Consider the following 13,720-nt stretch of genomic DNA (forward strand, 5'->3'; position numbering starts at 1 on the left):
GATATATGCATCTCAATTCCTATAGCAGGCAAAGTAAAGTGTGTGAATAAATCATGCCACCATTATAACATGTTCAGATGTAGCTTACAAAAAAGAGATTCCTTCTGAATATTATTATTCACGATTGAAAAGTTTTCTTTGTAATACATCTCTTGTTTACTTAATGTTTTTATATGGCTTCCCTGGTAAAGCCTTGTAGGGGGTAGGGAGACATGGCCTAGTGCATGGGCGAAGTTCCACTATATGGCAGTGTTTAAAGGGTAACTTTGATAGTGGGGTAATGACAATGTCAGTATTCTTCTGACTGGGCTGGGTTCCTCTATTATCTAATGTCCATCAATGCTAAATTTAAAAATGATAATATTGATTACAATCTTGAATGCTTTAATGAATGACCAGAATAATGAATAGTAGCAGTATCTTAGAAAAGAGGTAGGGCCTGAAATTATATGGGGCTTCTCTGTAACATCGGCGACAGCCTTGGAGAAACCATATGGGATTTCAGGGCCACAGCTATCATTTAATAATCGACGTGGCACTGGCAAAATTACCTCAGTCATATCAAACGAATGACCTACATTTGTAATTGTAGGTTTTACTCTTCAGTTTTTTTGAGTGTAAATTTAAATCAGCTTATACCCAGAGTGTCCTCATGTAACAGAAAAATTAGGTGAGAAAAGAAAGCAAAAGACAAAAAACTCTATGTCCCAAAGCGCTTTACAGCCAATGAAATATTTTTGAAGTGGAATCACTGTTGTAGGAAATGCAGCAGCCAATTTCTGCACAGCAAGGTCCCACAAACAGCAATATGATAATCAGGTAATTGCAATTTGAGAGGGAAAAGCTGGAATCAGATGTAACGGCATTACAGTTGAATGAAGGCAACTACAGAGGCATGGGGGAGGAGCTGGCCAGAATTGACTGGGAGATGAGCCTAGCAGGAAAGACAGTGGAACAGCAATGGCAGGAGTTTCTGGGAGTAATTTGGGAGGCACAGCAAAAATTCATCCCTAGAAAGAAGAAGCATACTAAAGGGAGGACGAGAAAACCATGGCTGACAAGGGAAGTCAGGGACAGCATAAAAGCTAAAGAGAAAGCATACAATGCGGCGAAGAGCAGTGGGAAACCAGGGGATTGGGAAGCCTACAAAAACCAACAGAGGACAACTAAAAAAGAAATAAGGAGGGAGAAGATTAAATATGAGGGTAAACTAGCCAGTAATATAAAAGGAGATTGCAAGAGTTTTTTTAGATATATAAAGGGTAAGAGAGAGGCAAAAGTGGACATTGGGCCGCTGGAAAATGACGCTGGAGAAGTAGTAGTGGGGAACAAAGAAATGGCAGAGGAACTGAATAGGTACTTTGCGTCAGTCTTCACAGTGGAAGACATGAGTAACATCCCCAAAGTTCAAGAGAGTTGGGGGGCAGAGGTGACTATGGTGGCCATTACCAAGGAGAAGGTGCTAGGAAAACTGAAAGGTCTGAAGGTGGATAAATCACCTGCGCCAGATGGATTACACCCCAGAGTTCTGAAGGAGATAGCTGAAGAGATAGTGGAGGCATTAGTGGTGATCTTTCAGGAATCACTGGAGTCAGGGAGGGTCCCAGAGGACTGGAAAATAGCTAATGTAACCCCCCTGTTTAAGAAGGGAGTGAGGCAAAAGACGGGAAATTACAGGCTGATTAGCCTGACTTCGGTCGTTGGTAAGATTTTAGAGTCCATTATTAAGGATGAGATTTCAGAATACGTGGAAGTGCATGGTAAAATAGGGCAAAGTCAGCATGGTTTCATCAAGGGGAGGTCATGCCTGACAAATCTGTTAGAATTCTTTGAGGAGGTAATGAGTAGGTTAGACAAAGGAGAGCCAATGGATGTTATCTACTTGGACTTCCAGAAGGCCTTTGACAAGGTGCTGCACAGGAGGCTGCTTAGTAAGATAAGAGCCCATGGTGTTAGAGGCAAGGTACTAGCATGGATAGAAGATTGGCTGTCTGGCAGGAGGCAGAGAGCGGGGATAAGAGGATCCTTCTCAGGATGGCGGCCGGTGACTAGTGGAGTTCCGCAGGGGTCAGTGTTGGGACCACAACTTTTCACTTTATACATTAATGATCTAGATGAAGGAACTGAGGGCATCCTGGCTAAGTTTGCAGATGACACAAAGATAGGTGGAGGGACAGGTAGTATTGAGGAGGCAGGGAGGCTGCAGAAGGATTTGGACAGTTTAGGAGAATGGGCAAAGAAGTGGCAGATGGAATGCAATGTGGGGAAGTGTGAGGTCATGCACTTTGGTAGGAAGAATAGAGGCATAGACTATTTTCTAAATGGGGAGAGAATTCAGAAATCTGGAGTGCAAAGGACTTGGGAGTCCTAGTCCAGGATTCTCTTAAGGTTAACTTGCAGGTTGAGTCGGTAGTTAGGAAGGCAAATGCAATGTTGGCATTTATTTCGAGAGGACTAGAATATAAAAGCAGGGATGTGCTGCTGAGGCTTTATAAGGCTCTGGTCAGACCACATTTAGAATATTGTGAGCAATTTTGGGCCCCGTATCTCAGGAAGGATGTGCTGGCCCTGGAGAGGGTCCAGAAGAGGTTCACGAGAACGATCCCAGGAATGAAAGGCTTAACATATGAGGAACGTTTGAGGACTCTGGGTCTATACTCGATGGAGTTCAGAAGGATGAGGGGGGATCTGATTGAAACTTACAGAATACTGAAAGGGCTGGATAGAGTGGACGTGGGGAAGATGTTTCCATTAGTAGGAGAGACTAGGACCCGAAGGCACAGCCTCAGAGTAAAGGGAAGACCTTTTAGAACAGAGATGAGGAGAAACTTCTTTAGCCAGAGAGTGGTGAATCTATGGAATTCATTGCCACAGAAGGCTGTGGAGGCCAGGTCATTGAGTGTATTTAAGACCGAGATAGATAGGTTCTTGATTGGTAAGGGGATCAAAGGTTACGGGGAGAAGGTGGGAGAATGGGGTTGAGAAACTTATCAGCCATGATTGAATGGCGGAGCAGACTCGATGGGCCGAATGGCCTAATTTCTGCTCCTATGTCTTATGGTCTTAGTAATCTGTTTTAGTGATGCTGGTTCAGAAATAAACATTGGCGAGGATGCCTGGAGAATAGTACCATAATACCTTCTATATTAATATGAGAAGGCAGACTCCATTTAATGTCTCATCTGAAAGACAGCACCTCCAAAAATACATCACTCCCTCAGTAATGAACTGAGGTGTCGGCCTAGATTTTGAGCTCAAGTCCCTGGAGCAGGACTTCAGCCTCCAATCTTCTGATTCGGTGGTGAGAGAGACTCACAGCTAATACAAAAAATGGGGAATGCTCTCCTGGCTTCCAACAAATTATACTTCAAATTGAATTGTTAGAAATTCCATATTTAACAGATGAAATGAGCACTCGGTGGTTCTACTGGTGTGCAAAAACCCCACTCCCCCATCCCCCCAAACCCACTCAACTATCAAATAACTAAGGGAATTCATCACAAACATTGGCAAAATGGTTGAGGTCCAGCCTAATGGTCTAGTTTCAACATATAATCATACAAATTTTTTCTCAACTGCAGTGCCAACAAATTGCACTTAGAAGTACAAGCTATGCCTCTTAGCCCTAACTGTGTAAAATAAACAGGAGAAATGCATGCACAAACAAATCACATACCCAGTGATGTAAATGGCAATTAAGTCTTCATTTAATTTAGAAAATGAGAGAAGCATTACCCTGTAACAGCTGGCCTGACTGAAAACTACCCTAAAACTCAACCATATTATTCGACCTTCAAGGCCCCCTGTTCTACACTAATTGTTTTTCACTTCACTTTAAGCCTTCCCATCCTTGGCTTTTAGTCAGTACACTCAAATTCCTGAGATTAAATTGGAGAATAGAGCTCTGTTCCTACACTCTTTGCATTAATGTTCTAAGGAGCATCACGACCATCCAGGCCAGCCAATTGGATTTTTAGCTTCATTTGATTGGACCTTTCAGATTTTCTTGCACAGTAATGACTTTTTAGAAAGTGGTTGCAGCTTACACTGTTAAAACATATATAATTAGCTATAAACATGCACAAGCAGGTCAAATTGTGGCTGCTGTAGATTTCTGGGACTGAAGCTAACTTAACAGACTAACTGCACAGTTATAATGGAATGTAGATTGAATAAAGGCAGTTAAGTTATTCTGAGAGTTTCATGCTGAGTGTGATAGAGTCTGTTTTGCTGGAGCAAAGTCAAAAAAACATTTTCAAGTTTCGTGAGTTGATTTAATTAAACATTAGTAATCCTCGTCCAAGTTTCTCTGAATATAAATGTACATCTGGTACTAAAAGTCAATAGAAATGTGTAATTAAGGTTTGAGAGTTTCCAAAGGTTGGAAATAACACGTGCGTTCTGTCTCCTCTGTTATTGCATTTCCTAATTAGTTGGCATTTGATCTTGTGCAGGAACCTCAATGCTGGCCCTAAAGTAAACATGCAGCATCTCCTGTTAAATCAAATCACTGGCTTTGCAGAGAAAACCTGGATTCAGTTGCAGGAGATGGCCTTACTCTCTAACCATTTTCTAATTGAATCTGACCTCGGAAGCTCAGAATTTTGATCGCTGAATGACAGCCACTGCACTGTAATTTTATGCTCTGATATCGGCAGTTTCAAAGACAAAGACAAAGGAATTGGTTTATGCATGAGCCAGTAGCAATTTCAGAACTGATAAGGGCTTGTCAGTCTCCTCCCAGAAGCAGACACTGTTCCTTTGAGCCATTAGCTGAGGAAATGTTCAATACCAGCAGATGTTCTTCAGTTGTGCCAGTTGAATATTTAAGCTTGCAGATATTCTTGCTATAAAGTAGGTTTTGTAACTGATTATTAATTACTTTCCCCCAATATTTTTAGCTGTGCATATTGAGTATGTTTTAGCTGCAAATAAATTAGTGACTGCCTTTGTTCTTGCAATAACAAAATTGTTGATAGGCATGAACAGCGTCCATACAAAATACTCAGTTTAGCCCCAGTTTAGGAATCCAAAAATGACATTGAGCAAACAAGCTAGTTGGAGCAAGGCACCGTACTACCTTCATCTTAAACAGACTCTCATAATTTTGTAAACTTAAAAAAACACAAGCCCATCCTGGTATATTAAACACATACTACTTGCAGATGGCTCTTACACAGTTCTGTACATTTTTAAATTCATTCATGGGATGTGGGTGTCACTGACAAGGCCAGCATTTGTTGACCATCCCTATTTCTCCTTTAAGAGGTGGTGGTGAGCTGCCCTCATGAACAGGTACAGCCTGAGTAGTGAAAGAATTCCCACAATGCTGTTATGGAGGAATTCCAGGATTTTGACCCAGCGATGAAGAAGGAGCGGTGATATATTTCCAAATCAGGATGCTGTGTAACTGGTGGTGTTCCCAGGTGCCTGCTGCCCTTAGGTGGTATAGGTTGCAAGTTTGCGAAATGCTGTGAAAGAAGCCTTGGTGAGTTGCTGCAGTGCATCTTGTATTTGGTATATGCTGCTGGCACAGTGCACCCACCATGAAGGGAGTGAATATTTAAAGTGGTGGATGGAATATCAATCAAGCAGGCTGCTTTTTCCTGGATGGTATTGAGCTTCTTGAGTGCTGTTGGAGTTGCACTCATCCAGGCAAGTAAAGAGTATTCCTTCATGCTCCTAACTTGTGATTTGCAGATGGTGGAAAGGCTTTGGGGAATCAAGAGGTGAGTCACCCAGAATACCCAGCTTCTGACTTTGTAGCCATGGTATTTATGTAGCTGGTCCAGTTAGATTTCAGTTCAATGGTGATCCCCAGGATGCCGATGGCAAGTGATTCAGCAATGTTAATGCCATTGAATGTCAAGGCCAGATGATTAGATTCTGTAGATGGTCATTTTCTGGCACTTTAGTGGCATGAATGTTACTCACCACTTATCAGCCCAAGCCTAACTGCAGGCCAGTTCTTGCTGCATAATGGCTTCATAACTGACCACAGCAATCATCAGCAAGGAGGGAAGATCACTGATGAAAGCAAAATACTGCGGATGCTGGAAATCTGAAACAAAAACAAAAATACCTGGACAAACTCAGCAGGTCTGACAGCATCTGTGGAGAGGAATACAGTTGACATTTCGAGTCCGTATGACTCTTCATCAGAACTAAGGAAATAGAGAAATGAGGTGAAAATATCACTGATGAAGCAGTTGAAGAAAGTTGGGTCTAGAACACTACCCTGAGGAACTCCTGCAGCGATGTTCTGGAGCCAAGATGATTGACCTCCAACAACAGCAACCTTCTTCCTTTATTCTAGGTATGACTCCAATCAGTGGAGAGTTTGCCCCTGGCTCCCATTGACTTCAATTTTACTGTGGCTCTTTTGCCCATGTTTGGGCAACACTACATATTGCCAAGGCAGACCTCATTCCTCTGGAATTAGGTGGAGTAGGGAGATTAAGTCAGGGATCCTGTCCTCCCATCTCTCTTTCTCTCTTAGACAAAACAACTGAGGCTGTCCTTGCATACTGATCTTGAGGTCACCATTATAATTACTTCTCTGTTAATATGATCACACCGCACATAATAGGTTAGAACGCTGTATCTAACTTGACAGTTTCATGGTTGAATTTTTCATCCAAAGCTCTTGTCCATTTAATAAAACACAAATCACCATATAATCAGAGTGATAAATCACTTGTACATAATTTGTCCTTTAATTATATAGTTACCGTTTGGCAAAATCTATAAAAGATATTTGCAGCTTTCCTAAATTGGAAAGATCTAAAAACACCCCAAAAAATAATTTGTATATTGGGTTTTGCAGTAAATGTTTTCTTTTTTTTTTAACCTTGAACTTTTGCCCAATCAGTCTGAATTTTTAGCAATTTGCAGCATAAAGATTTTTCAAGCTGAAGGATGAGGGGAAATGTCTAACATGGCATCCAACTCCAATAAATTCTAGGCCAATAAGAATATCATGAAGCATAAATTGACTATAGAAGAAATGACCTTTTGTTAATGTACAACCTATTCTATTGTGAACTCCATCTACTTATTAAAATGCCTCAGGAAATGCTAACCGACTCCCAAAAATAATTGAGCAAAAATCTACACCCTGCACCCCCTATGCACCTTTATTACTGAAACCTAGCCAGTTGCTTACCACAAGTAAAGTTTACTTGGTCCCAGCAGTTGTGGGATATTTAATAAAGCATTTTTTTTTATATTCAACATTGGGATGTGGGCATCATTGACAAGGACAGCATTTATTACCCATTGCTGCTTGCACTTTAGAAAGTGGTTGTCGGCCTTCTGCACGAACAGGCAAATTCTGTATAGTGGACATGGACATGCTCCCCTGGTGTTGTTAGGGAGGGGGGCGGCGGGGGCGGGGGGGGGGGGGGGGCGTGGTTCCAGAATTTTGAAGCTGAGATGGTGAAGGAACACTGATGTTTGTCCAAGTGAGGATGTTGTGTGACTTGGAGGTGAACTTGGAGGTGATGGTGTTCCTGCACATCTTCTGCCTTCGTCCTTCTCGGTGGTGGGGATCATGTGTTTGGGAAGTTCTGCCAAAGAAGCCTTGGTGAGTTGCTGCAGTGAATCCTGTAGATAGTACGCACTGCAGCCATGGTAGGCCAATGGTAGAGGGGATGTGTATTTAAGCTGGTGGGTTCCTGTTCCTATAAGTTTCAATGCTATTCCTAACCAGATATTTAACCAATTTATTTGGAGGAATTAATAATACAGCATCAAGACTTTTCCAGGGAGCTTTCCACAGATCCACTGCTCTGAGGGAAAAACGAAATTTCATCTGATATCCAGTCTCACTTGAAGCTTGCTAGCTTTCATCTTGTATCCTTTAGTTTTGCACTCAGTCTAACTTCAGTACTTTGCTTATGTTAACATTTATTGTGTATCCTGGCATTGCAAGACTTGGTCATGTATGTTCCCATAGAAGAAAATGGCACCCCTTAGGCTGACTCAGCTTTGCCACACCTCTCTGATAGAGTCTCTGCTTTTAAGGACTTGGAGACTTCTATTTTTCTATCATTAGTGTGCCCAGGTCAGTTTATTTTAAAAAGAAAGCTTGCAAGTATACAATGTCTTATTCTCATTCTGGACTTCACATACAATTAATTTGAATAGAAGTCACTGTTACTATGTAGGCAAACTAGGCAGTTCTACATTCCTTTCCACTTTTTGTACCTTTTACCTGCATCAAGATCTTCCATTTCAGCTGAGGTGCAGAGTGAGGTTCTGTATGAAGTACCTTAACTTCAACCTGCTTGGTGTTAATAATAACACTCCCCCTACTGCAATAACACAGCATTTCACCACAGCAGCCCATCTTATGGTTTCTCTAACATTTGCCTATTTTGGAAGAAGCATTGAGGTGGCAAGAGTACAGAATGTACTCTTGGTGTGGGACTTTAATGTATATCACCATGAGTGGCGCGGTAGTACTGCTACTGACTGAACTAGCTGAGTTCAGAAGGACATCTGCCACATTGGGCCTGAGGCAAGTTGTGAGGGATCCAACAAAAAGGAAAAATCTACTAGACCAATCTAGATGTCACAGATGCATCTGTCCATGATAGTATAGATGGGAGTAACCACCCCACAGTTCTTGTGAAGGTGAAGTCCCATTTTCACACTGTATACCCTCCATCGTGTTGTGGGGCACTACCGCTGTGCAAAACGGTATAGATTCAGAATAGATTTAGCAGCTCAAAACTGGGGTCCATGAGGTCCGGTGGCCTGTCAGCAGCAGCAGAATTGTATTCAACTAGAATCTGTAACCTCATGGCCTAGCATATTCCTTAGTCTACCATTGCCATCAAACCAAGGGATCTCCCTGACTCAATGAAGAATGCAGGAAGGCATGCCAGGATAAGGACCAGGCACACCTAAAAATGAGGTTTCAACCTGGTGAAGTTACAACACAGGACTACTTGCATGCTAAACAGTGGAAGCAGCATGCAGGGCTAAGAAATCTCACAGCCAATGGATTAGATCAAAGCTCTGCAGAGGCTGGGAATTCTGTGCTGAGCAACTCACCTCCTGACTCCCCAAACCTATCCACCGTCTAAAGGCACAAGTCAGGAATGTGATGGATTATCCTTCACTTGCCTGGATGACTCAAGAAGCTCAGCACCCTTCAGGACAAAGCAGCCCACTTGATCAGCACCCCATCCACCAACTTACACATTCATTCCCTCCACCACTGACGTACTGTGACAGCAGTATGTGCTATATACAAGATGCACTGCAGCAACTCACCAAGGCTCCTTCGACAGCACCTTGCAAACCTGTGACCCCTACTACCTAGAAGGACAAGGGCAGCAGATGCATGGGAACACTACCAGCTGGAAGCTCCCCTCCAAGCCACACATCATCCTGACTTGGAACTATATCACTGTTCCTTCACTGTCACGCAATAAAAATCCTGGAATTCCCTTCCCACCAGCACTGGGTGTACCTGCACCACACAAACTACTGCAGTTCAAGAAAATGGTTCGCCACCACCTTCTCAAGGGCAATTAGGGATGGGCAACAAACGGGGCCTTGTCAGCAATGCCCACATCCCATGAAAGAATAAAAGAAGTGATGTGGAGCAGTGGTGAATTATGGACAGTCGTATCATATATACTTTGCGGCCCAGTTGGACTAGTCAAAGCCATTTTACATATGGCCATCAGAAAGAGGAGACTTTAACATCGCTTTGGAGTGGGTTGATGAATAGCTTTCAAAGATGAGCGTTCTCTTCTGAATGTCACGCGAGCTCTTCAAGACTGAATTGTATGGTAGTTCTGTCCTCAGGCAGCTCTAATTGTAGGTGGGTGAACTCACTGCCTGCTTTTCCTTGGATGTCAATCCTGGAGCTGTTACCAATTTAAAAAATTCACTTCCAATCATATATAAACTCTGTGTGCACTGAAAATAATTTCACCCCCAGTATTGTTCCCCTTTCAGAACACAATGACTTTTTTGATAATTTTGCAAAGCAAAACATGGTTTCCATTATATGTTACTTAATTATACCCTGCTAAAATTTTACAATGGACATTACAAGTGTAATTTGTTGGTGTTTCATACAAAATGTCTTGCTGTTAATGCACAGTGGAGGAAATGAAAAATTTCTGAAGTTGATTAGTTTGCAGGAAAGCTGCTGACATTCTCAAATGTCTGGCTTGTTTGGTTTTCCCTCTTCCCTTGAAAGCTCTTTTTCACGCTGGGATATACTTTTAAATGCATTGGCAGGCCTTTCATAGCTCATTCAATCTTCATGTGTTACCCTGGAAACTTGAGTGTTGGGCTTTTCAACTGTGGAGGGCACCTCACTTCACTCTGATGCTGTCTCCATCAAAAGCTCTCACGCGTGAACTTTCCAGATTGGGGGGCGTCACTGGATAGGATTGGCAATGTTAGTCTGTCATGATGCAAAATGGTATATACAGCCTAGCAGCCTGAGGATCCGTTATAATGATGTACTGTTATTCGGAGCTGCTGATAGTCCCACAGCTAGCGTGTATATTAATTCAAAGTCCCAAGAGTCCGTTGTGAGCAGTTACATATTTATGGCAAACTTTTATGTTAATTTGTATGTATAAGACAATATTTTAAAACTGAAACCATAACAATTGGTTAGTTTACAATTTGACCTCTATATTACACTTTGATATTTGCATTAAGTTGAAGGTTGTTATTTGGAGCACATGATGAGAGGCAGTTCCCTTATCACATAACCATTACACCAATGTGATGTAAGGATACTCACCATCTTCAGCTAACAAGGAGAATGTCCTAAGAGTTCCATATCCTAGGGAAAAGATGATGTTGGAGGAGGGAAGCACTAGGAAAGAAACAAATTCCACCTGGTAGATATGAGCTGGATTTTCACGGTGTCATGGAGACTCTAGACCTATAAAAATGGCAACTGGGACTCGATTCTAGGATTCCCGGCCCTGTTCCTGACTTCCCCAGTTTTCACCAGCACAGGATAAGGGTGAGTGTTGGTGCAGGCCGCAAGCCCACACCCTGCACTCCCAACCTGGCCGGTTCCATTACGAAGATAGGCATCTCCTAGCCCTCTGCAATTTTCATGGAGTTGGGTCAATTTTTCCATGACTTGTTGTTCAAGGAGGAGTTATGAACCATAGTGTGGATGAGGGAACCATTTGAAAGGTAAGTTTAAAAGGTCTTACCAATGCTCCTTTGCCAACTTATGGCCCTCCACCCACACCTCCATGGCCCCTTATACCTTCCATGTGAACCTAAGCCTCCCTACCCATCCTCTGGCCCCTCTTACCTCTATTCCAACCTATGCCCCTCCACCCACACCCCATGGCCCCTCATACCCTCTTTGCCAGCCTATGGCACTTCCATGACCATTCAACCAGTGTACACTCCATACAGAGCCACTGAACCGGAGAGTAGCAAATGCATGAGTGAAAAAGATTTTTTTTTAAATAGTCATTAATTCATAACTTTCTTTAAAAAACAATAGATCACAGAAAAAAGAACTGTCAGTCAACCAAACCTCATTATACATTCTTGGCTAAGAGCCCTGGCATCCATTAGTCTGTTGAAACAGCTGTGCCCCAGGGAAAACATTGCCTGAGTGACAGCTCTTTCTCTAGGATTTATTCTGTCCATTGCAAAATGTTTATTTACATAAGATATATAGGTATTAAATGCTGGCAGTTTCAACTATTGATACTTTAAAGAGTCTGGTTGATTGACACTTTGATAGGGCTGTAGTAAAAGCAATATTTTTAAAATAAAGTAGAAAGTCATGAATGAATGACTGGTTTCTAAAATCTTTTTCACACATGCTGTTGTTGCTATAAGTTCAGTAGTTCTGTACAGAGTGCAGACTGGATGAATGGGCATGTAAAGGCCATAGGTTGATCTGGAGCGTATGAGGGGCCATGGTGAATGGGTGGAGGGACATAGGTTGGCATGGAGGGTATGAAATCCATGGAGGGTGGGTGGAGGGACGTAGGTTGGCTTAAAGGGTATGAGAGGCCATGGGGGTTGGGGAGGCATGAGTTGGCCTGGGTGGGGCATGGGAAGGGGTGGGGCTGAGGAGATGTGAGGGGTGAGGGCTAGAGGTCTGTTTTATTGTAACTGAGACAAAGACTCAGAGCACCAAAGTGGGTATTTTAAACATCCTGCCTCAGCACCTGGCAGCCCCTGTGGCTGCCTCAGAACTCTTTCCAGGAATGGTGCGCCCAACTCCAGCGCACACCTGCGTCCGCCCCCCACCAGCGGAATGAAAGTCCCATGATTGCAGGCCCTTTCTCCTCAGATGGATGAGCTGAGCCAAGCCAGGAAATTTCCCGCTTCCCGCCTCAAGGATGAAAATCCAGCTCCACGTGTTCTGTTGAAAAATGCATGATCTAGACCATTCCATCCTCCTTTCTGACAGGATGCCATAGAAGTTCGAAAGCAGTAGAGATTTAAATAGTGGGAAAATCAAGGCATTGAATTTAGTTTTTAAAAAACTCTGCAATAGTCTGAACTGAGCTGGTATGGCCTACCAGGATCATGTTATCAACCCTCTACAAGTTGCCTGTTGTATGTGCTTTCAGCTAATGGAACCTCTAGCAGCCAGCTCTCCACTCCCAGGTCTAACAAGTCTCCAGTCTCAACACCCATTTCTACACCAACCAGCCCAGGCTGTCTTCGCAAGCACAAGGTAAGTCATTATTATGCCCCTCTTTTACTCTATTAGAATGAAGTGAATTACTTATATCTATTTGAGTCTCCAAAACTATGATGCTCCAGTACGAGGGATCTTCCTATCTTGTTCTTTAAATATGTAGACTTTTGGCAAATAGAAATTTCATGCAGATCTGTGATTATTATCTCCCATTAGCATAGCAAGGACTTAAGCAACTTTCTGCCTGAAAATTGCCGCTGGTAGATGCATTTAATGAGAAGGGAAAACTCTTTAGCACTCTGTTAACCATTTTTCAAATACTTTATCCCAGTACAGTTGAATCAGCTCAGTTACCCTCATGTCACAGGCTAGAACCAGGGAGAAACTACCGAAGCTTTCAGTGGGAGTCGATTACTTTCCAAAGATCACTCAAAAACCCCGCATACAGATTTAAAAATGGGATAGTGTAAAAGTGAAATCTGTGAATTAATTAGAATGAATCATTATTTCGTTTACATACAAAAGAAAATAACTTGTGCACTAATATATATCTCCTTAACCCCCTTCCTCGAACATCTCAAAGCACCTCACATACATTTATTTTCGAAGTGCAATTGGTGTTATGTCAGCAATCGTGGCAGCCGTTTTGGACACAGCAAACCGCCACAAATAATAATAACTGAACTAGCTGGTTAATCATTTTTTGTGATGCTTGCTGAGAAAAGAGAACAAAAAATCTGGCCATTGCCTGTGTGTGGAAGCCACACCCTTTGAGTGAAGTTTGATATGCCTGCCAATGGAAGGAGGAGAATTGAATTTAAAACCAATACAATCCATTCTCTCTCACATGCCCAATGGCTGGTTACACAGTAGTGTTCACAGAATCCTGGGACTAAGTTGTTTTCAAAAGTGAAACTCAAATTTCCTACTGGTTTTTCAGATGTTAAAGAGGAGTCAGAAGTTTATAAGCAGCTGCCAATCTACAGGGGAACAATTCCACTGCAACTTCAGATTGTTTATGACAGGATTTAGTCTCTAATGGACCTTGCAGCA

General features: G+C 42.5%; 1 protein-coding gene across 1 annotated transcript in view; it reads left to right on the plus strand.

Annotated features, from left to right (window-relative positions):
- LOC144683926 (neuronal migration protein doublecortin-like) overlaps positions 1-13,720 on the plus strand; it is a 173,098-nt gene that overhangs the window by 157,422 nt on the left and 1,956 nt on the right. Inside the window, exon 7 of the mRNA XM_078547507.1 lies at positions 12,597-12,703. Within this exon, the coding sequence (XP_078403633.1) occupies positions 12,597-12,703 (107 nt within the window). The remainder of the gene's footprint in view (positions 1-12,596; positions 12,704-13,720) is intronic.

Source organism: Cetorhinus maximus, chromosome 8 (genome assembly GCF_964194155.1).
Source record: "Cetorhinus maximus chromosome 8, sCetMax3.hap1.1, whole genome shotgun sequence".
Classification (NCBI taxonomy): Eukaryota; Metazoa; Chordata; class Chondrichthyes; order Lamniformes; family Cetorhinidae; genus Cetorhinus; species Cetorhinus maximus.